At 38.9% G+C, this 24,348-nt stretch overlaps 1 protein-coding gene and 1 long non-coding RNA gene across 7 annotated transcripts in view; one reads left to right on the top strand and one right to left on the bottom strand.

Annotated features, from left to right (window-relative positions):
• LOC105146134 (uncharacterized) overlaps positions 1-24,348 on the top strand; it is a 131,988-nt gene that overhangs the window by 64,785 nt on the left and 42,855 nt on the right. The window contains exons 1-2 of one of the 6 annotated variants that reach the window (XM_011056202.2): positions 1,616-5,417; positions 5,496-6,202. The exons of 4 other annotated variants lie outside the window; for them this stretch is intronic. In XM_011056202.2, the coding sequence (XP_011054504.1) occupies positions 6,083-6,202 (120 nt within the window). In that variant the 5' untranslated portion in view covers positions 1,616-5,417; positions 5,496-6,082. Of the gene's footprint in view, positions 1-1,615; positions 6,203-24,348 lie in introns of those variants that run through there. One more of the 6 variants, XM_011056201.2, reaches the window with a different exon arrangement.
• LOC147907624 (uncharacterized) overlaps positions 15,693-24,348 on the bottom strand; it is a 155,326-nt gene continuing 146,670 nt past the window's right edge. Inside the window, exon 3 of the long non-coding RNA XR_015547205.1 lies at positions 15,693-23,103. This is a non-coding gene — a long non-coding RNA (uncharacterized LOC147907624). The remainder of the gene's footprint in view (positions 23,104-24,348) is intronic.

Below are 24,348 nucleotides of genomic sequence, written 5' to 3'. Positions count from 1 at the left end.
CGATCGACAATTCGCTGCGCGTCGCGTTTAATGACAGCTAGACTATCTTTTCCGGCTCCCTGCCATTTATACGAGTGAAAAGAGAGTTTTATATGTGACATAAACTTCCTTCCCTGAAATTTCAGTGTAAAAACATTGAGCCGAACGTGTACCTAATTTATGACTTCAGAAATTTTTTGTTGGATTCGTAGTTATACATACAACTCTCTCATTCTCTCTCTCTCCTCAAGTGATGGGATTGTCTTCGAGTTCCGGCATTCGCCTTCGCCTTTCTTATTCTAAAGAGTGAGAATCAAACTTTTTAGATATTAATTTGAACAAAATGTTACGAATTATCATCAATAAGATTTTTAACAATCGAGCAACTGAAAATAGAGAGAAAATTAAAATTTAAAAATTAAAATTTAAAAATTGAGATAATAATAATTTTGTAGCTCCAAAAATAAATTAAATACATAAAGTGCATATGAGAACCTCCAAAAATGTTTTTTTTTTTCATTTAAAAAAAATGAAGATATCTCCGAAATATATCGTGACAATATATGTAATATAAAAGATCGAAGTACAGCGTCATGAAAGTTAATCGGCCATTTTATTGCTTCTTGAGACCATATCAACCTTTGTCCAACGATCGCGATCGGCTCGCCGAACGAGTTATATTACGCAAGGGATTCGCTTGCAAAAGGAATAAGAAAAAAAAAAGTCGCGTTACCTGAGCCTGCTTAACATAATACGTACATTGATATGTTCGCAATACTTCAGTCACCCTGAACTCCATGTTGCGTTCGCTTATAATTAGCTATTAGTCGACCGATTTGCTGTAGAAAAATCAATTGAAAATCAATCGCACGTTTCTGTGGAATACCTGATTGTTAAGAAAAAAACGCAATGAAGATGAGAAATATATCATGCTGCTTGTACACTTATCTCTTCCTTACCTAAATGCATAATCATTAAATGAATTACTTGTACGAATAGCGGAGGATATAAAATTTTCATCATATTACATTTATTAGACACTCGTACGTATTCTAATATCGAGTGAAATCGCAATTGTGCTATTTTTCATTATATAAAGTCACACTGTGAGTTCAGTGTGAAATAATCACACACTGTTGAACGTACAGCATTGTTCCGGAATTTTGTAAATTCCTGGAGAACTTAACATTCTTTAGAAACCTACTTTTAGAAGAGAATGTAGCTAAAAGTATATTTTGATGAAGATCAAAATTTTGACAGTAAATTGTTTCTCCAAAACATCTCTCTAAATCTGAATCAGTGATAATCACTGATAATCAGTGACTGAAATGTGAGATCTCTAACTTAGCTGATCTTTATTATGTGATGTAACCTTGTTTTAGTGCATAAATTCATTGAAATTAAAATCGAAATTAACATCAAATATCAGTATTTTAGTTATATAATGCTCCAACATTTTTCCTTTTTTATTTAAACTTCACTAACAGTGCCAAGTATGTCACTGAATAATTAGTGACTATCCACTGATTCAAATTTAGGGATATCCGAAAAATATTTCGCCCCAGACCTGAAGAACGGATAATCACACAAGATACACGGGATTCTCCCCCCCCCCTCCCTCCCTCCCCTCCCCCCCGCTCTACATAATAATCCACAGATATGTTTCGCGGACATCTGCGACCGATAATGCGGTTTCGTTGTGTAGCCAGATCGAGTGGTAACATCGTGCCGGCCGGCGGAGACGAAATCAATTAACTTTGGCAACACAAGCGTGCCTAACATGCGAATGCGTCCCGCACGCGCACTCGCAACGTACGCACGTAGTAGATGCGTAGTACGCAACGTATATAGGGTGGGATGGAAACCCTGGGATGGACCTGTCCTTGATTCCCTTCATTGTAAACCTTCATCTTTTTCCCGATTGAAAAAATTTTGTTCTTAAACACGTTTAATAAAAAGAAATCGGCTATATCGACATATTTTTAAAATAACTTCTTCGATTATCTACCGTTTAGAAGAAACTAACTTCTGAGACACCCTGTACATTGTGGCCTATACGAGGCGCCTATAACGCGTGCATTTGCCGCGTGGGTTGCTATGGGCAACCCGTGACTAACACACGTTCCAGCATCACGTCTCTCACCCTTCTCGTCTCACCCCATCTCCCCTTTTCTTCTACCTTTCTCTCGCTCTTTTCTCTTTTCCTTTCTCTTTTCTTTCTCTCTCCTCTCGTCGGTCTCCTTTTGTCGTGTTCCTTCTCTTTCTGCCTTGTATCGGATGCAGTGACGTAACAGTCATCGCGATGAAACTCAAGAATTAATGATCAATTTCGAGGGAGAAAAATTTCAGGTTGCGTTGTGCTCGGTCATCGCATGATAGTATGATTAGAAAAAAATTCTATTAAGTTGTAAACAATGAGCTGTCCTGTCTCTTGATATTACCTGCAGTACTATGAGCAATGCTTTTGAGCAATTGTGTGGACATTTTTTTTCCATTTGTGTAAAAACTTCATACACGATTAAAATTTATGTGAAATAATTTTATTATATATCGATTAAATTATGTGCATAATTATTAAATTACTAGCCATTATTAAATTGAAGGAAAAAAAAATAAGTAAATATTTTTAGTATGTATAGTTTGAAAATAAGAAATACAAAAGTCTATCAGTGCCACAGATAGCTAATAGGGCATTATGTCTAATCATTCCTAAGAATGCATTCCGCAAATCGCTTGATACGTTACTGTAAGCCATCTCTCTTCGTTTCATGCGACACGTTTATCCTTCTCAGGGACACTCATTCGTTCTCTCTTCCTTTCTCTTATATCATCTTTCTCTTCTATGCCTTGTGCCCTAGGTTAGCGTTCTCGTCGTGCTTGCCGAGACCCGTTGATCCTCTCCCTTTCAGGAGTGGATTTCTATCTACTACTACTAACGAGACTCGAGTTGCAGATCTCTTGAAAGACCGTGTCGTATAATCTCGTATAATCAAAAATTTTATCAATTTTTAAAGTTGTTTTTTAAAAACTTCGTAAAAACTGATGAGACGAAACTTCTCGTCTGTTTATGGTCCTATCGGGATTCCTCAAAGATAAGGTTCGAAGCAGGCTGAAGTTTATCTGTATTTCTTTTCATTCAAGAAGTACAAGGATGTATCGCACTTCTCATTATAGTGTAACAACATATGATCGCCGAAACGTCGCTTATGCAATGTTTTCTGTACCCAAGAGGCGTCGTCGATTATCGATTTTACGATATAGACATATTCGCGTGCATTTAGTTCTCTGATGGCGACGTTTCGTTGTACCATATGTACAAGAACGAGATCGAGATGATTTTACACTTTACTTTGCGCGAGAGAATTTCTTGCTCTACCGTGATGATAGAGTTATGAATACATTAGCGTAATTAATTACTGCTTGTCTCGGTGGTACATCCGAAAAACTGATTATCTAATATCATTTTAGAATGATACGTGAATTTTAAATAAATACAAAACTTTTTGTGTTTAACTGTTAAATTAAAATTAAAAGTTTTTTTTTTATTAATTCTTTCGTTAGAATTTTTCTTTATCAAATTTGCCTATCCAAAAATAATGAGGTATTAAATATTGTATCAGAAGAAAAAATATGTCCGTTAATTGAATGATAAAATAAAAATCTCTATTACTTTATCGAATTTATTTTGTGAGATAACAACGATTTGCAGCATCCTCGACATGTCTCAAGAAACGTACTCAATTATTTACTTGTTCAGACCTCATTTAAGATTAAAATGAACGAGTCAACGAGTTAGTAGATCCCAAGCGAATCTGGGTGAATCTATAAAAACAAAGCCACCGTTTGTGGGATCTTCCAGAATAATGCCTGGGTTTTCACTGAAGAGGGATCGTCCCTGAACCCATGGCAGCGACGTGCGGAAGAGAAGGGGTCATGGAACTCATAGAGGGGGGAAGCGCATCATGGTGGAGGTGGATGAGGTATCAAAAGAGAGAGAGAGATTTCTATAGGGGATGCTGGCGGTATAAAGAAAGATGAAGAATCGCGACGAACCTTCGACCATCACCCTCTCATTGGGACGCTCTCTTTTCCTTACTCTTTCTCTTCTCTCTTCTGTTTAACTCTATCTACTGCTCATTGCTTTCCGACTATAGCTTCAGACAAAGAGAGACAGGAAGAACAAAGAGGCGTAGAACGAGAAGGCAGCTCCAGAAGAAGGAGCTGAAGGAAGAGAAACGTTGGAATGCAAGTTGGAATGAGAAGGAATAAGATAATATGAATGTTTAACGAGAAGAAAAGAGAAAGTCGTCATGGACGTGAAGAGAGAGAAGATGGAAATCACGAAGTGAGAGATAAACAATTCTGATTATGACTGGACGACTGGATTTCGGTGATACAAGTCAGGTAGGTGAAGGAAATGGATCCAAAAGTCGGTGGAAAACGAAGTTTTACAAATTACGAAGAAGACGCATTTCGAAAAAGAAAAAAAATATAGAAACGGGAAACTCGTCAAGTGGAATTAGGGAAAAAAAGAAATAACGAGATGGTGCCAGTTTCAAGATGGAGGAAACTTAATCTTCCAAGATTAAAAATACAATCGCGGCATTTCGGGAATAAGAAGGGGAAAGAGAGAGCAAAAGGGGAAGTGAGAAGTCTGTCTCTGGAATGACAGCGACAGAGTTAGGCTTCCTTCAGGAAGAGGAGGAGAGACCCAGCGGGGGTTTTGAAAGCAGAAAGGGAAAGAGAGAGATGAATAGAGAAGCCAGGGCAGGGAGCAGACAGATGAGGTGAGTTAGAGGGAGAAAGAAGAAAGGGGACTATTCGGGGGAACAGACCAGAGGGATGGGGAGAAGAGTGAACAGAACAGAACAGACAGAGGGAGGGAGGGAAAGAGAGAAAGAAAGGGAGCGAAATGGAATAAGAGAGACAGAGAAAGAGAAGAACAGAGAGACCAGGCAGCGAGTGCGCCCACCGAGCCGCCTCCATACCACCTCCAGCATTCCCAGCCTGCACACACAGTTGCAGCTGCACCGCGGCCGTGGCTCGCTCGTGTGCACATGCGAGACTGCGCGCGCGTCTCTCTCGCATAATCTCGCGATTCTTTCTCGCGTGTGTACGTGTGTCTGCTTATATACATATATAATATATAACTATACTGCGTGACGTGCAACAACGTCGCCGCTGTGCAGTTTTAACGACGCCGTTTCCTTCGCTCCTTCGTTTATCCTCCCGCTGGACGAGATTGCGCACCTATCGACCATCATCCCTGATGTTAAGCTTCAGCTGGACCTTCGAAGATTCTCGACGTAGGCAACAACGAATTCATCCTAGTGAATCGTAATTAGAAACAACGAGCGCAACTACGACACTTTCGCCAACGTAAATTTGTAATTAGGAGAGTCACAAATCGATTGTCCTTCCTGCAACGTTCGGCTCTGGTAAATGTCGGGTTGCTGAAGTACACGAGCTGACATTGATAAGTATCAACGAATTCGCTGTCGATGTTGAATTTTCAGGCGGAAGGGTTCTCGGAGGGCGGTCAAGAATCCTCTTCAATCCAGGTTCACACGATGCTCGAATCTATCACGAGCTCGCAGTTGTTGAGATAGCTGAGACGAGTTCGGGATAGCATCATAGAGACGTGAGTGTAAACCGAAGTGCCGGTGATCGGCGTGTATCGGTTATTTTTCTGCGTTTCTCCGGCGAGCCACACTGCGAGGAGCACGTGCAAACCGCGAGGCCGAAAGAAGTGCACTATCGATCGCGTCTCTCGGTTGTAATCTCGAGAGAAGCGTGTCCTTCTCGTTAGAAGGACACTCATACTCAGCCGGACGGCAGGAGGAATCCTGACATTTCACAAATGTCAACCGCGCAGCCATTGGCATAACTTCCGCGCAATCGGAGCGTGATGAACGATAAGAGATCGGCTCGTGCTTTCCGTGCTGAAACCATACTTCGTTCCCTCTCTTCCTGCGACGAATCGAAAGTGACAAACGCGTTGAGAGCGATGATTCGAGACACGTGATTCTAAGGACCGATCGAAAGCTAGATAGACTCGACATCTTCGATTCTAGGGATTCCAAGAAAGCGAGGAAATCTCGTCATGGATTGGATGAGGAGACAGGATGTCAAGGAGGAGCCGCAGGAAGCTCCTAACACCTTGACACCGGAAGACGACGATGAGTACTGCTTCGAGGAAGACATATCGATAGACGAGGGAATGGTACGTGAGATTTCGCGCTACGGTTATTCTATTTGCGATTGATTGAAGAATTAATTCGATCGTGTCTTGCGAAAAGTATTGCTGTTTTAATCTTAAGATAAATCATCACGACAACGTGGACACTTTTTGATATGCATAGAGGCAACGGCATCAATATACATATTTATCGGGCTGTTTATATAATGAGACCTGATGTATGTTTTAATTATATCGCATTACATATGCGCACTTATTGAAACGTAAATGTATCGCATGATTAAAGCAGCAATCAAGACAGGATAAAATTAGTATTTATAGCACTTGCACAATGCAAATTGGTTAAAGATGCACCGCCGAATATCGTCACTTCTCCTTGTCTGGCGTTGCATCGGTCAAGGTGGAAATTTGCATATCCCGGTTTGGAGAGTACGAGGTCTCCCTCATTCGGGATGCACTCTCCTTTAATAACGGTTGTACACGAGCGAGCATCGTGATCTTCGTCGTAATCTCGTATCTCCCAACGCGTCCATGAATGTTAATAATAACGCCGTTATCGACCGCACGCCATGGTCGTAATAATCGTTGGTGACGGTCGATTTAATGCGAATATCGCGTTCGACGTCCGTGAATATCGATAGTCTGCGAGTCCACAAACCGGATTTCACAATCGTATCCGCGTCTTTTCGATTACGCGCACAATTATTGCGTTCGCGGTTTTTTGCGAGTTTTCCCGCGAGATTGCCAAACTCCCTCCTTTCCCCCTTTCGCTGTCTATTGCAGCATCTGTCAGAGTCGCGCCCTCGAATTGCATCGTGCCCTGTTCGAGAGAGAGCATCGAATTTTCTCCAGGTAATTGCTGGAGCGAATGCTGACCGTTATGGTATTCAGTTACGTGTGTGTATGTGTGTGTGTGTGTGTGTGTGTGTGTGTGTGTGTGTGTGTGTGTAGCCGCTATCCTTTTTTTCCAACCCTTGTCATTCGTTTCGAACAAGTTCGAATCAGCATGGAGTCTAAAGATTGTGTTACCCAACAACTTTTCAGTATTATCTTGATATTACTTTTTATGTGTTATTTTAACATCATAATATAATTTTAACATTATATAAGTATATATATATGTACTGGCAGTGAAAAATCTTTATTTGAAAACGCTACATGTTCATAAATCAAATTCGTTTGGAAATATCAAACTCTACAATCTCAAACTAATACGGAAGTAATTTACGATATTCTTTGAGGCAACTATTTTGACTTACACTACGCTGAATAAATCAAATATATTTTTTTTCTATAATAATATTGTATAAACAGATGGGACTTCTGCTTCACATATGGATACTTCGTCTAACATGTCTAACATTGACGAATATAATGTTGTGTGAATTGGGTTTAACCGACTACCGAGAAAATGGGTTCGAGTATAAAATTACGTCGGATCTACTGTTACGTCCATTGTTGCCTCCGAAATGACCGTTTGAATTACTAACCACTAGCGGAGCGAATGCTTACTCTGCTCGCTCGAGGCGAAATTGCATGCGAACCAATGTGCGTGCGCTACGCACAAACATTTAACAGGGACAAAAAGCCGCCCAAGGCGATAAATCACAAAATTATGCGAAAAAATCGAAGGATGTTGAGGGTTACGTATCATCCTTTCTTTATATTAACGTCATGATATTTATAACTGTTTGGAAATGATTTATCCAGATATTACATAACTTGAGTTTTTAACTGAATTACGACTTGATTAATATAACGATTTAAGCCTGTGAACATTGTTTTATTTGCGATTTTGACTTTAAAAAATTTAAAAAAATCACGAACGGACGGACTTCTCTTTAAACTTTCTCTCAAAGAAAATCGAACTCGTCCTCTTTAAAGAATCCACAATTGAAAGGGGTCACGATAATGGCACTTGGTCCAGGGCAATTCTTCGGACCCTGGCAACATGCCGACTCGGCCGGAAATTAAGGGAAGAAGAATAAGTTGGCCGGTCGATACGTCTACCGATTTATCGGGATCGCGCGAATGACGTTCATGAAAGTCGCGCGAATTCCGCATTTTCTGGTGACGATCGGTAACCGCCTGTTCTCCTTCCTTCTACCTTTCTTCTACCATCTTGATAAGAGCAGGTGATAAGTTACTCGAAGCCACTTCGGAAACCTTGGCAACGCCGAGGTACTTTCAAGGGGCCACGATGATTCAGCGCCAGCTGCGCCCTCGAAGGAGAAAGAAGTGGAAAAGGAGGAGGATCAGTTATAGCAACAGCGCTCGAAATTTGTTAGTCAAAACCGAAACATCGATCCCTCGTCTCGGTAGGATTAAACAGGTATATGTACGTCTCCTGAGTAGAATACTCGACGAGGTTTTCCACCTTGTCTTCCGCTACGTGCGCGCCGGTATCTCGTCAATTCACTTCCTGTTATCTTATTGGGCGATCGTATCAACCGGAAGTGCCCGGAGTCGCGGGAAGGCACAGGAGACAGGCGGTAGCGTAGGCAGCGACAGATAAGCACGGTAGACTAAATAGGCATGAGTATTTGCTGTCAAAAGTCGGGAATAATAGGCAGTACGATACCACCATTTTAACGCTTTGTATGCGATATGCATCGCAAATTGCTCCCTCAAAAGTTTATTACGAAAGTTAGATTTATCAGGCGCGTGCATCGCGTAAAATTCGATGACAGTGTGTTAAGAAATATTTATTAAGTACAATGTAAGTGATTACGGGTACTAGCATTCCGTATGATGATAAAACTAATTTCTTATTAATAAAAAAATACAAATATCTTCCCGAAAAGCGAATATTAAAAAAAAAAACGATCTAATTCATCAAATTTTTGGAGATAAGAAAATCAATCCGAAAGTTTAAACATATTCGAAGTATCAAAAATTTGCATATCTGAGTTTTCTCCTCCTAATCTAAGTTTATTTCAACATTGAACAAACTTCACAAAATTTGTGAAGTTTATCCCTTAGAAATTTACATTAACTATAGTGAAAGTTTGCGTATTCCGTTGTAACAGAACGACGGAACTCACGTTTGATCCGGTCGCCAAATAGCAGTGCGTTCCGAAATAATGGGGTTGTCCGGAAATTGAAATATAATTTCAATCGAAAGATGGAGAGAAGGAGAGAAGGGGGGGGGGAGGGGAGAATGAAATCAAGATAGAATCGATAGAGAGTCGAAAAGAGGGATAGAGAAAGAGAGAAGAGAATAGAGCGAGGGTGTCTGTTGCTCGGAGCTCGTCCGCAGGCAGAAAACGGGGGGATGATAGGCGACCAGTCACCATTCCACCCCACCGGCCGCGGCCACGTCGGGGATGAAGTATGACTCATCCGAGTGCCACCACCCCTATTTTTCGGCCGTCTCTCGCGTCGGGAAATTCGCCACCCGTGACTCCCCTCTGGTCGCCGAATCTGTTCATCGACCCTGCCGTGTTGCCAGCGAGTAAACGAGCATTATCATAATCCGTAGCGACAGCGGGAAGAAAGATGCACCGTCAGACGCGTGCAGTTCAGGTGTCGAACCGAAGTTGTTCGTGACTTTTTCGTGCTCGTTACAATTCCGCAGTCGAATGGCCCTTGCCTTTCGAGGGCAACGAGTCGTCACGCATGATCGGTGCCGTAGTCGAATTTTAAGCAAAAAAGAATATATTGTGCGCTTTCGAAGAAACATGGATGGTAAATCGCGCATTTTGCGACGTGCCTGCGATTTGGGAATAATAGTGAGTTGACTGTAAAGTGGTCCTTAGTTTGTATTTTGTGGTTTTTATTGATTGTATTTTTTGTTATATTTCTAATTGTATTATTTATTTTATATATATAAAAATATTAGGTACTATTTTTTTTATAATTGAAAGTTTTTTAATTATTATCACGATTAATATGAATCCTTTAGTTCCCAAATGACAGTTTCATTTTTGCGAAATAGCTTGAATTCTTACGAAATATGTAAATGTTAGCTTTTTCAAGATTTATAAAAAAATTCTGCTATATAAAAATAAAATTAATTTATGTGAATACGAATACTTAATTTTTTCAATAAAGATTGAAGGTAATCTGAAAATAAGAATCGAAATTTTGTATTAATTTTGCATTTATCAATTTTTTTGTATTGTTTTGGGAATTAAAAGACTCGTATTTCTCTCTCTACCATATTTATAGATCCCTCGTTAGTACGGTAAATGGGATAGACAGCGTGGCATCAAAATAAAAAGAACAGAATCTAATCTACACGTGGCACAGACAAGAAGAGATCTAATCCACATATGGTGGCACGGGTGTCATCACGGTCACTTGGCGAACGAATTAATCCCATTATTTTTATTCTTTTTCTCTCATCCTTTAGCCTCGTAAGAGGATGTATTTTACATATGTGGTGCGTCCCGGAGTTGGACAACCAGTTCCTTCCTAATGAAATACAAAAGCATAAATAGGATGTTTACTTTTCTTCGTTCAGACGAGTGCCAATTCTAATTTTTAATTTAGAATTGTAATCTTAGTTCGGAATTTTGTAATCAAAACGAACTTAAAATTCTACTCGAAGTTTTTTATTTAAAATTTAATTTGCAATTTGAGAACGCCAAGAAATTCTGAAGAGTGACAAAAATGTGATAGCGTTTGATCGAATTTTTATCAAGAAGAATTTACTCTTTCATCTGAAGTACGATTTTAAATTTCGTCATGAAATATCTTCTATTCAATACTATGTCTAGAAAGTCTTGCATCTGTCTCGTACAATTTGACAGACGGCTTACGATGTCAGAACGAGATTACGTGGCTCGATCCCTTCGAAGGCGAATTTATGTCTTCGTGTTGGCGTAGATGAGGGAATGCACTTTCAGGTGATCATTATTGCAGGGACAGTGAGGGGACCGCGATACGGACCCACCCCTTCGCAATTGTGGGGGCGTAGGTTATCTATCGTCATTGTCCAACCGATCGATGCTGCACGACCAGAATTATCGCCACCCTTCGAGGAACTTCCTAATGCTTTTATTTTATTTTCCGTAATAGGGAATTGGCACGAGCTCTTCATAAGCTCGTAAGAAACCTATTTTTTGCATGTTATTTTGTCTTCTTTTAAATATTTTAAGTAGATACTTCAATATCCTAGTATCTGAATATATACAAATGTAATTTTATAATTAAGTAATATATCATTTTATTTTACACAACTGAAAGCTTGATTTGTTCTTTATGCTATTTATTTCTTGAATAAATAGAAACCATAAAGTTTACTTCCTTTCTCTTCGTTATATTTTATATTCATCTAAGATATTTTTATTGCTGCTGATGATAAAAAACAACTATTTTCATGAAATTTGCGAAAAATGTAATCTTTCTCTCGACTTTGCATGTCTCGCGTCGCATTGTGCGACGTCTCGTAATTCGCATGTCTTCTGTTGCATCTCTGGTGCTCCTTCATTTGAAACCGTTCTTAGCGTGGTCCCTCAAGTCCCTGGCGCCGAGCAATAATAACCATTCGCCCACGCCAAGTCGACAAGGTTTTTGCACCATCGTAGTGGCCTCGCAGAAATCCCAAGCGGGCCTCGCAAATTGTACGCGAGCAAGTCGATTCCACGTACGCTGTTCTTGCCTGGCGGATCACTTAAACGAACATCTGCCCATTACGTTTAAACGTTCGTGCAATACCGAAAATGTTAACTTCGCGTTAAAGACACACTTACGACTAGGTTTGAGAGAAGCACTGGCTATAATGTTTCCCGTGGAATTTTATCTTTAATAGAGATTTACATTACCACAGACTCGAACAAAATTAGTAGTGTCTACATTAAATATTTTTCATTGTTTTAATTATGTTTTTTAAAATATACAATTATATTAATTTCTTTTTCTCTGTTTTTCAAAAAATATATGGTTGGTTTATTTAAGGAATTCTTTCTCAATATTCAAATTGTACAATTAACTCAAGAATCCATGACTTCAATTTATCGTTGTATGCGCTGAGGATGGCTTAAATATAAGCCGGAATTTGTGTGTATTAACTAAGAAATTATGTATAAAATAATTACTTTTATGTAATAATATATGTTAATAGATATACGCTATAGTTAACTGCGTTTGCTCTTAATTCTCACATTTCACTTTATAATCAATATTATACGGCAGTTTTCAATATACAGAACGTGAATGTCTACAATTCTAATTCGAATCACAATTCGTAATATCATCAAACTATATGATGTAGAACGGTACAATCAATCAAAGATAATTGAGGAAAATTGTAATAGCGGTTGACGTAACAAAGAAATAAGATTCAATCTTACATGTGGAGACGATTCGTGTATTAGATGGCTGATTTACGACGACGAGTCGTAAATTCAATCGAAGATACCGTTGTCGCTTTTAGGAGTTTGTATATATAGAGCAGAGAAACCTTTACCTGAGCTGATTAGGTCTCTTCGCTCCGGAATGCCATTTATCACTAAGCGAAGACTGCTCTAGGGTCCAAGGAACTGATGCCCAACCAGACTCAATACAAGACCACACCGTTACAAAGGCTTCCGCGAAGTTTCTTCGAACGATCGCGGTCAATTAAAAGTGTCATGTTATCGGAAACGAATCGCAAAACCTCTCCCTCATGATTATCTCCCGTTTGTGCCGTGTCAATTAAAACCCTACAGCAGACATTGGATTTGATTAAAAGCCCGTTTATATAATTATAAGGAATCAATTCGGCAATTATAGGATCATCTTCGGCAACTATAGGATCATCTTAATTATAGGATTATTTTAATTAGGGTTCAATTCGGAAACTGTCACACGATAATTATAGACGAGCTTCCTGAGTTTTAGGAGAGTAATTAAATCCTTATTCTTTACATTATGACGCGCGAAATTATTGATTCTACATACATACGTGGAGAAATTATTCTCTGCGTCGTAAACGGTCTAACAGAATTTACGCTAAACGCTGCCGGTATCTCTCTTTCCGGTATTGTCATTCATTTAACGGGCGCCACTTCGCGCCCGTGCTCTTTCTATTGTGCGGTACAATCGCCAAGATAACCCCGCTCGTCGGGGGTATCATCTTTCTCTTTGTAACCCCAACGCGGAATAAGAGCGTAACGCGAGACGCCGCGCCAGCGTAAATGAAAACGCGAGTTATGAAAATGCGCGTATCATCGGAATACATTAGCGTTGCACGCCGTTCTGTGTGTTTCTGCGTTTATCAGCAGAAGAAGCGCGAGGAGATAACGATTCTACTTGAAATCTCGCATATATTCTATCTCCCTCATGCAAATATTATTACAAAACAATCAATTGTTACAATTGATTTCCATTCATGCACAAAATAATATGTTAAAAAAAATACATCAATTATCATAAAATATACACGTTTAATTGATAATTACAAATGTTAAGGAATTGAATAATTAGTATAAAACGTATATCCAATTTTTTAAATGAATATTTTGTTTCGAAGAATTACTGTTAAACGAACCGCAAGAATATTGATCGCACTGACTACGCATGACTATGCCATGCGTTTTTGGGAACGTTAATCCTTCTTGAGCTGTCTCTTCTTATCCCGGAGAACATTACGGAGGGCCTCGTTGTTCAGAAAAGCCACATGTGTCTCTAATGGGTGTGTCGACGGACGAGCAGTATCTCTCTGTAGCCCTCTGCTCTTTTGTGTGATTCCTCTCGCGTTGAGATCCTCTTTCGTATCCTCCTGTATCGCCGACGCGAGTCCAGGGCCGGAATAATAAACATCTGTTTCAATCGAGAAAAACTGCGTCTCTGTTTAAGTTAAATCGTTATAAATATGACATTTCGCGACTTAAACGACTGACAATGAATCGCACGATGAAGCGCGCTCGAAGGTTTTCTTTGCATTTTACAACAATTGTAATAATCTCATTTTGTAAATATTATCGTGGTGATTAATTTAGTCATTTGTAGAATGAGTTTCGTACATTTTTTTGCACTCAATGATTCGAACATCTTCTACAAAATAATCGCTCAATTTCGGATGACACCGTTGCGAGGAACAAAGATGAAGAAGATGACGAAAAGACAATGAGAGGATTACAGGATCCTCCTGCCCGTTCATTCAATCCGTTGTGCTCGCGTTCGACAAAGAAGTGCTTTTTCGCACGGAAATATCGACGTCGCACTGCACTCAAGCCGGATTAATCGACCGAAACGAGTAGCGTGAGACACTCGACGGATTCGCGGATCATTCGTCATTCCGCATGATGCGTTTTTCCGCAGTGCTAAGGTGATTCGCGTCCTATGGGCGTCGCACAAGTGACTCTCTAAATCTGAATCAGTGAATAGTCATTAATTATCCAATGGCACACTTGGCATTGATAATCAGTGAAATTCGACTAAAAAAGGAAGAATGTTTGAGCATAATTAAAATACTGACGTTTGCACGTTAATTTCAATCTTCCAATATCATATTCATTGAATTTAAGCACAAAACAAGGTTTAGATCACATAAAGATTAGGTTGAGAATCTCACATTTAATTCACTGATTACCAGTGGTACACTTGGCACTGATATCAGTGATTCAGATTTAGAGAGTAGGCACTTTGACATTTAACATATCGCAGTTCATCTATTGTTCAGATTCACTGGATCTGCATATCTGTTTCTGAAAGAATATTTATGTAATTGACTAACAGAGTAGGCACTTGGGTAATACTCTATTCAACATGTTTGTGACACGAAGAATATTAGAAAAATGAAATTCTATATCATTTTTTAATTATCAAAAATTATCTAAAACAAGAGTAATGAATTATTTTCATTTTTTGGGATCTTCGTATATATCCTGGAAATTTGAACAAAGTTAAAAGTTGCATTTTATCACTGTGGAAGTGGTGAAAAATCAAAGAGTAAAAAGGGAGGAGGAAGAGGCAGAAAGCGGACGATGTGGCGGACGGGAGATAGAAAGGTTTGTGAGGTCATGGTCAACCGTTCTGACCAACCATGCTTGGTCACGTGAAGCTGCCGCGAGCTGAGCTTTTCGCATCGAGTCACGAAGCTCCCACACGCCAGCTTGCGTTTTCAGTGCCCGCTCGCTTTCGCTTCCCACGCTCTCTTACTTCCTGCTGTCGCAAGCGCAAGCCTGACTAATCGATTCGGGCAGATTGAACGATAAGCTATCGCTATCCTCAATGCCCGGCCGAACCCGGAAAGATTGAGAGCCTGGGTGAATTACAGGATGAACCAAAATACATTTACTTTTGGTTGCAAGCTTCGAGATTAAATGAAACGCTGATGCTACTATAATATTTTGATTTGCTTCGAATTCCTGTTAGTGTTTAAAGCCCATATTTTCTAGTTGATTGCTGATACGTTCGAAATATCGTGGAATTACATCGCCTTTCTCCCCTATTTTATGAAATATATTTTTCCTAGTCGTTGAAGGTTGTCGTTACTGCTCAATATGTTATCTCGCTGCGAAGGACCCTTAGCACCCTTCGGCTGCATTTATTTTATCGTCCTCGCCCTACATATCGCTGATGGGCGTTTTTATTTTCGATGGTGAGACGGTTTCATTGGCACGAAACTGAGGGTCCCTCGGCGCTGTCTTTACGGCATAATTATTGCCTTCCCACAGGGATGACTGATTCGCACAGTCATTTCAGTTTAGCAGACCCAATCCGAGCTCAACACACCGCAGGCACTTACATGTGCTTACACATCATGCGCGCCCACGTATATGAGCGACAACGCAATAAACATTTGAGGAAAAGTGGCAGTAAGATGCAACTTAATTTATATAAGAATAATGAGAATAATACAAGAATACACACAGGGATAAGAACAAGATCGTGTATGTATACTCGAAGTAGATGGTGTGCGAAAGCTGAAGCTCATTTCTGATTTATATTCCTTAATTAAAAAAAAAAAAGATAAAAAAGTAATTATTGCTGACCGACATCGAGCTCGAAATCGTCTGGCGTCATTACAGACGTGTTACGATCGTCGATACGCGCGAAGATATCCGTGCTTACTGCTAATTAAAAAAGGTTCCCCTTCATCGGAATATTCATTGCTTGCGTTGATGGTATCTTACATAACGATTGATCTTTTATCGTGCTTTCGATATTAACGTGCTCGTAGGCACGATCGATTTCATGATAATTGTCAACCGTGTTGTTATGCTCACTAACGTAATTAATTACCGATCTTGAAAAAAGAAGTTCATCTGAAGTATTTGTTTATGTTTTTTTCTTAGGAAAAAATAAAATTTATATTTACAAAATCTAATATTTTTCCTATTCAAAAATGAGGTATTCTAAGACCAAAAATATTTAAAAAAACAATTCATTAATATACAAAAATTGCTGTTTATGCGATAACAAAATTGATGAATCTCCCTCCCCCCGAAAAAGCCCATGAATGTTAAATAGTAAATTTAAGAAGAATATCAATTCCAGATAAGAATATCAAGTCTCTTTAATATTGATTACCTAATTGCTTGCCTATCAAATTGGTCTTGCTTATACATTTGCATATAATAGAAGGTTATACATCCAAGTTAATAGATGACATATCCATAGATTATTAGGTCGACTTGTTCATGGATCTATACATGTAGCGATAAATTTGAAGATGCTTTGATTCATAGATAGCTATACATGTACGGATATATAAATTTTTAGATCGCTTGATTTAAAAAGTTGTTGGTCCATAAATTGCTATGGACTTGTTCGTAGATCAATAGATTACTACATTCACAAGCTCCGTAAGCTGGAAGAGAATGTACAGATCTATAGATTATCACTCGGTTGGATCTACCTCTCTTTGTTCTATAAGTCTTTGATATAAACGAGTGACTTTGTAAATTACGCACTATAATGGACATAGATATGCAATTTATTTGAATCTCACTGTTTAATTAAAATTCACTTTTAAAAATACATAACAGTAACTCTATTGAAATGATATTTTTGCCACTAGAGATTTAATCTAACTAGTTCGTCTTGATTGTTTCCTTATCTCCGTCTATTTATAGCTGGATAAGATCATCGCCATGGGGAGCGAATTCTCATGAAATCCTTTGGCGAGCAAAACCCACCGAACTCACTCAGCTTTGACTCAACTAGAACTATTTGCGCGCTTAGATCGCGAAGGTTACAAGCAGAATGCATTCGGCAGATGTCGAGCAGCTGCCACGGCAAATTGCCTTCGTGGCTTGCATTTAATTCGCTATCGGTTGTCTTCGCTCTAAACTCCATTGGTCGAACTAGGTTCTATCCGAAAGTTCTGCAGCTGTCTCGGAATAGTGTTGACAGCGGTCGACAGTTTTTGCTTATTAACCTCAAGAACTCTCTTCTGTGCAAAGTTCTAATTTTAATTCATTTAGCACTCGCCAATATTTTAATCGATCATATAAGATGTTACATATATTCGCAGAATCGTTTCTGATCTAGAAAATCTTTTCTCGACAAAGATTTTATTGCACACGTCTGTATCTAGAAAATTTTATTATTTTATTTTTCCTTCGAGATAAATTCGCAAAACTTTTCGCATTGCCGATCTTGCAACTCGAGGACTAGTTGCGCTTTGGCCTTTTTTTTCCCAAAGATATTTGAAATTGATATGGAAAGAATCGTTTTTGTTGAAGTATCTAAAAATTTATCTATAGATCTGTGTGAAAAGAATTTTGTTAAACCATCAAAATAATTATGTAAGAATCTCAAGTATGATGAGCAATGGTATAAAAATTGATATTTTAACAATCAGCGTTCTATGTGTATGTACATATAAAATTTTTTTGATGATCCAACAAAATTATTTTTAGATCTGTATCTATGTATAAGTTAGATTTTGAATACTTCAACAAAATCTTTATGTGATATGAGAAAAGAGATGCGGAGAACCTCCTACATCACTTCTATAATTGCGCGAAATTGACGTTCACGATTCGATACACGATTCTGTATATCGTAAGATAAAAGAAAGAAGTGATCGCGCGCGAATATTTCGATTTATTATAATTGAGCATGCGCGATTATGTTATCTGGGCACACCCTTCGCTCTCGCGATTTTAACGTTCGGCTCGACCGATTTGCATCTCGTTTGTGGCGCGTTCGAGCGCGAAGGAATTGTAAGGAGAACCGATGACGCTATTAGTGTGGAGCCAGACTTTAAACGAGCGACTTCCATCTCAAAGTTTTCTCCATAGACCTAAGTCGTTCCTCACAACGACGGCGGTCCAAAGCGTGCATTGTCCGTTGGGTCATGTCGTAAAATACAATATCTTATATTCGGATTAGGCGGGTTTAGAGACCCATGGCGAAGGAGAGCCTGAAGTGCTCTTCGACCATGTCACGAGTCATTCTGTTAGGCTCGCGCATAGAGAACTCGAAACGAGATGGTGTCGGTTTACAAACGGCTCGCTTAGTCCGGAGTCCTTCAAGAGCGAATAATTATTCAACGTTTTCCGAAAATAATCCGCTATTATTAGATTGAGAACATTGACACGCGAAGAGCGCGTTGCTCCACTCTTGCATTTTACATATTAACTCGCGTCTTATGAGTTACCGGAACAAACTCAGAGCAGAATTAATTCTAATTAATTGTCTTAACTAATTTATTTATTGTTCATTCGTTGCTAAAAAGTTGCTAAAGAAAAAAAATGTGTGACTCTATCGGTTTTCTTAAAAAATAATGACAAATTTTATCCCTTGATAACTTTTTAGTAACAAACGAGCAACAAATAAAAATATTAATTTGTATTGATTCTGCTCACTTTGTTTCTCTAACTTATAAGATGTACAGTTCTCATTAGTACTGTTCGAGTTGCACCAATATATGTAATTTGAAAACAAAATTCTAACATTTATCAATTTTAATCAACTTTAAATGTAAGAGACATCACTTGGAAAAGTGTTGCGTCGATATTTATTATATACACAATTCCAACAATATTTCTTGTTAGTTTCAGCAGAATTTTATACTCTACAATGATTTTTAAGCAGAGTTCCGCATTATTTGTACTAGAAAATTAATTTTTAATATAAATTGACGTGAAAAATATGACTTAAAAATAAAATTTCATCTTGTATTGCACTCTTCATTTTTGAAGCAGCGTGATTATTAGTTATGTAGGAAGAAAGCCCTAGAATAAAAATAAGAGACAACATGTTTCCGGAAATTTGTCGGGACAGTATGCGCGACGGTGACATTGGTGCGTGCCCATGCATAAATTCTGGAAGTACGCAACTCCTCTGCGCACGCAGAATAGTGCGATTAGTCTGTAACCTTCCCTCGGTGACTGCATGCGGCTACGACGTTAAAGTGACCGCGTCGGGCGGAATAAATTCGCGTCTCTGTCGGGGGTAGATAATGCGAGTTTATCGTCGACGTGTGTCCCCTGTGGCCCGAGATTAATTGGAAATTTAGGAGAAACATGGCCGCTTGACGCGGCTTGTGAAAAGAAGCGATCGATATTATCAGACACTGGCAACGTCCAGCGGACAAAGCAGCTTTGCAACCGCTGTAAAATTCTGCAATATGATTGATTTATACATTTAGATTCGTAAGGAATAAAAGGCAAGAATCAATCGTATTGTAAAGAATTTTATAACAGTTTGCAAAGCTGCTTTCTCTGCGGAATGCAGTCATTATCGAGACGTTTTCGTGTTCCTCTATTGATTATACTTTGAAATCTGTTTAAAGATGACGAATCTAATAAAAATCTAAAGACATTTTTAATTTAATTAAAGAAGAATTTTTTAATTATTATGTCTTTTCAATATATTTTATTTGTTTGGAAAGGGAATTTTAAAAAATTGAAGATAAATTTAGCAAAAAAGTTAGCGATATTAGATAAGAAATTTTTTTAATCAAGTCAATTTTATCAGTTATTATTTTTTAATAAATATTACATGAGAAAGAAATCTTTCAAAAACTGTTTACTTCTAATAATGTTGAATAATCAAATTTTTATGTTCCGATAAAGCGACTCACTAAAGATTGCCTTCTCGAGAATGGCGGTCCTAAAAAAAAATAAATAAGACAATACGGCATCAAGACCGTTTAAACCATCGGTTCTGAAAATAAAAACTGGACATCGAAATTCGAGCGGTGAAGAGGGAGAGGCGCGGGGCTGCTCGGGCCATCAACCCTTGTTACAACAACACGGGGCGGAATGTACTGGGTGAAAAATGCGGAGAGGGCAGAGTGTGGGCGAGACGGCAACATAAACACGGAGGGACGAGCCACGCGCATCGGCACAATAAGTTATAACAAACGGCGTCTCTACTCGTTCCCGTATAGACCTTCATATAAGAGGGTCACGACGGGGATGTCGAGGGGATCGAAGGGGGACGGAGGGCCACGCCTAACCGCGTAAAAATATCAAAGGGCCGTGGGTGTGCGAGCCAGCTTCTCGTCTAGTAGTCCTCGAAAACGAGACGATGAATATTGGAGTCTTGTCCCCGTCGTGTGGAGTGAGCGTGCAACATGTGAGAGGAGGTATATCGGGTTTTACGGCAGCCATAAGCATCGACTAGGCATGCGACAATATTAGTATGTCCTTCGCGGGAAATGCGCCACGTGGTTTTATTCCGTACGAAGTAAGTGAAAGAGAAGAGCCAAGTTGAAATAACGGAGTGTACTAAATTAGCACCCATGCATTATATATTCAACTGAAATACTCAAGTCGCTAGTACTTATATTTTATCGTTGCCTATAAACTTTCCTTATAATTAAAATATACTTTGATTTTCAAAATTGAAATAAATTCTACATGTCTCCAGTTTTTTCCGTAATTATCATTATTTTTTTTTAATGAATATCGTTCTTCGCACAAATTACGTTGCAATACCTGTACATAAAGATAAATTCGTTCACACACGTAGAACATTTATTTTCAGGTTTTTTTACACCGACTGTACTGTTTTAAGAAACTGAGTTAAGATTGATGGAAATGGAAGCTACTATTGTATTGTAAGGTCTCGGTTTAAACGGATAGAGGATCGTGTCGCATTAGCCAGCGGTCACTTCCGCTTGTCCAGACAGTCTGTCGCTGTTTCCTCTTCGAGGTGCGCTTTTGTCGCCTCCGTGATGCGCGTGCGATCAGAATAAAAATGAATAGAGTGGCTCGTCTGGATTGTGTCGAGCAGTGTCTCCCAGTCTGTTCCTTTCAAAATATACCTAAGTGTTTCTGTAGAAACCAATTTGCAGTTTTGTGTGTGTGTGTGTGTGTGTGTATGTCATACATTTGGGCATGAAAAATACTTTTTGATTTATTCATATTTATCGATTACTTCAGAAAATAGGAAAATCACCAGTTATATGATAAACACGCACATGAAAACTTATATATTTTCACTCCATTTTATCGAGTATTATTTCTTTCAACTCTTTTTGTTTAAAAAAAGTCTTATTTAAAAGAAGGGAAGGAAGGGAAGATCCTGAAATAGATGCAAGAGGAGACAAGGAGTTATTAAATGGGTTTTTATACCGCAGAGTAATAATAGACCTTATCGGTAGCTCGGTCACGTTGCAGTAGCGAATATGGACACCTCTTTGAATATTCAATGCATTTTATTCAGGGAAGATAGTTACAGATATTACGCGTCTTATAAAAAAAGTTTCGCGATATTATTATTCTTATTCCCGATGTTATTGTTACATAGTGCAATTTGCATTCTACAGACGCAGTAATGGAAGATATACAGTAACTTTGTGTTGACACTGATGGATTTTTGTTTCGCACTTTCAAGCGTAATTTAAGCTTTGACGAGAATACAGATATATATATCGCGCATATATTTCTGTCGTATTATTACTGTATCTCTCTATTGCGTAATTTCAATTTTTTATCATCGTTTGAAACTTATACTTGTTAATTGTCGTAAACGCATATGATATGACAATTTGTAAACTTTTAAGTAGAAGCATAAAGTACTTTCTCCATAAGTTTCCTTTACGCTTTTTTTGGTGTCAATCTCGGAGAATGATCAGAAAATCGAGTTTGAAAATCCCTTCTGGTCGTTTACGCGATGGTACATCGCACTTTTCCGGACCCTTCGCCCTCGTGGAACCCTTGGGGGGCCTCGCCCTTCACGGTGGCAGTAAAAACGTCTACCACCCATGCACTCGACTCAACGACGACGAGGTATATAAAGTCGATGCATCGCTTTACGTAACACTCGATTTTACGTTCCCGCCCGAAACACTGCGGGCCATAGTAATAAAAAGACGTGATATTTTGAAACTCTAGCAATCTATCTCCAAATATATCACGTTATACATCAACTTCACTCTTCGACAATATAAACGTGATATGATTTACGACTAGAACAAATTACAACAGAATAAACACAACAGAAAAAAACACAACAGAATTTTCCCAATACAATATATCAATTTTTTTATTTACTTACTTCAGTTAACGTCTCTAAATATTGCGGTAAAAGTATAATACTTTTGCTTGAATTACTGTCGCAGTATTCGAAGACTAATATTGTAAGACATTTTACTTACGCTGTATATTATATAAAATCTTGATTCTACCTTTATAAAGGAACGGATATAAGAAAACACATTTATAGGCGGCGGTCATCAATGGCCGGTGACACAGAAGATGTTTCCGGTCAATCGCTTTCTCATCATCAGAATACCGCCCTCACCTCAGCAGGAAGGTTGTTAGATTCCGCGGTAAAACGGCCACCCGCGCGTTTTCGTTAAATGCCGCTTTGCAGGTCCTTTCTGCCGCTTCAAATGACTCAGCGGTAGCTTCACCGGTTACATCGCCATGGTTTTATTCACGAGGCTTTCAAGGTCCGTGCTCTGTGCGAGCCGACTTTCGAGAAACCTCATGGACGATTCGTCGGGGGTCCGTCGCGGGGAGTCGTTTCTCGCTATCCTGGATAATGAATTCGGGTCCCATCTTGAACTACCACCGCTAGCGTTGCAAAGTCTACAAAAAGATTGACCGACTCAGGAATCATTTATTGCAGAAATAATACTTAATAATAATCTATCATCCATGTGCGCGGTAGTTCCGAGCTACCAATGAAATATTCAATCGTAAATCTTTGAGAATGATATCCAACGCGCGTATCATATTTAAGTTTCTATTACAACGTAATATCAATAAACTTTTGCTTGCTCTGTAGGATCTGGGAAAGTAATTCTTATCAACTTTCTCAAAACTACAAACGAGTATATTATTTCTGAGGTACCTCCTTTCGCATATTAATAACTTTCGAATGTACCAGACATAAAAATTATACTGCGCCATTGAATGTGTCTGTGACGTGATGCTGCGAAGTTCCTAGAAAGCTAATTAAGGGTGTATCTTGGCGAAACTTATGGCAAGTCTCAAAGGTCGAGCAACATGAGATGGCGTATACTGAAATGTTAAAAGGAAACAAACTTTCTTTGAGGAGTTCCCGTCCTTACGATAACCAGAGATGAAATATTTTGAAAAAAGACGAAGCTGACGAGTATAAATGTAATTTCCGGCCATCAAAGTCAAGCGCACATCCTTTAAATTTCGGCGCGTGGAACTTAACTAGAAAATAAATCAAGAGTGTTTTTTAAAGAAATGTAACAGATTATTATAATTTTTCTCCCCCAAAAAAAGACCTGGTTAATTAGATAACACATAATTCGTAAAACAATATCGCAAACAAAAAATGATCATAATTCTTGGACACTCAAATGCGTAAGATGAGATCTGATGATAAAAAAGCAATTACGAGGAACGGATTACGGAGTTGAAACGGTGATAAATAATATCAAATTTATATTAAGAAGCCTATATGACACAAGGAATCGGCAGAAAAGCGATTCAACGCGCAAAGGTCAATTTTACTTTTTATTTAACGCGTCTTATGCATTCGGTCCATTATTCGGAGGCGTTTAGAGCGCACGCTTGTTTGCATACGCACAGTCGTTGCTCTCTCGAGAGAGAGATACGTTTTGCAACGAACGATGCATCATCGTCGAGGCAGGCGTATACTCGGGACAGGGATGATTCAAGCGCGAAATCCGCCATTGAGCGTCCAGACGCCGCATCGTCGCGCGGACATTTACGCGGACTCGTGCCAAGATTTATCCATGCTCGCGACGTTATCCATGCTCTGCGTCGCTCTTTCTCCATGCACATATTCGTCGCTTTATTTCAGGGCATTGCTGCGGAACATTAGAATAGAATGGT

This window comes from Acromyrmex echinatior, chromosome 13 (assembly GCF_024713525.1).
Source record: "Acromyrmex echinatior isolate Ae372 chromosome 13, ASM2471352v2, whole genome shotgun sequence".
NCBI lineage: Eukaryota > Metazoa > Arthropoda > Insecta > Hymenoptera > Formicidae > Acromyrmex > Acromyrmex echinatior.
The sequence above is the reverse complement of the archived record's forward strand: the minus strand, read 5'-3'. Positions and strand labels throughout refer to the sequence as shown.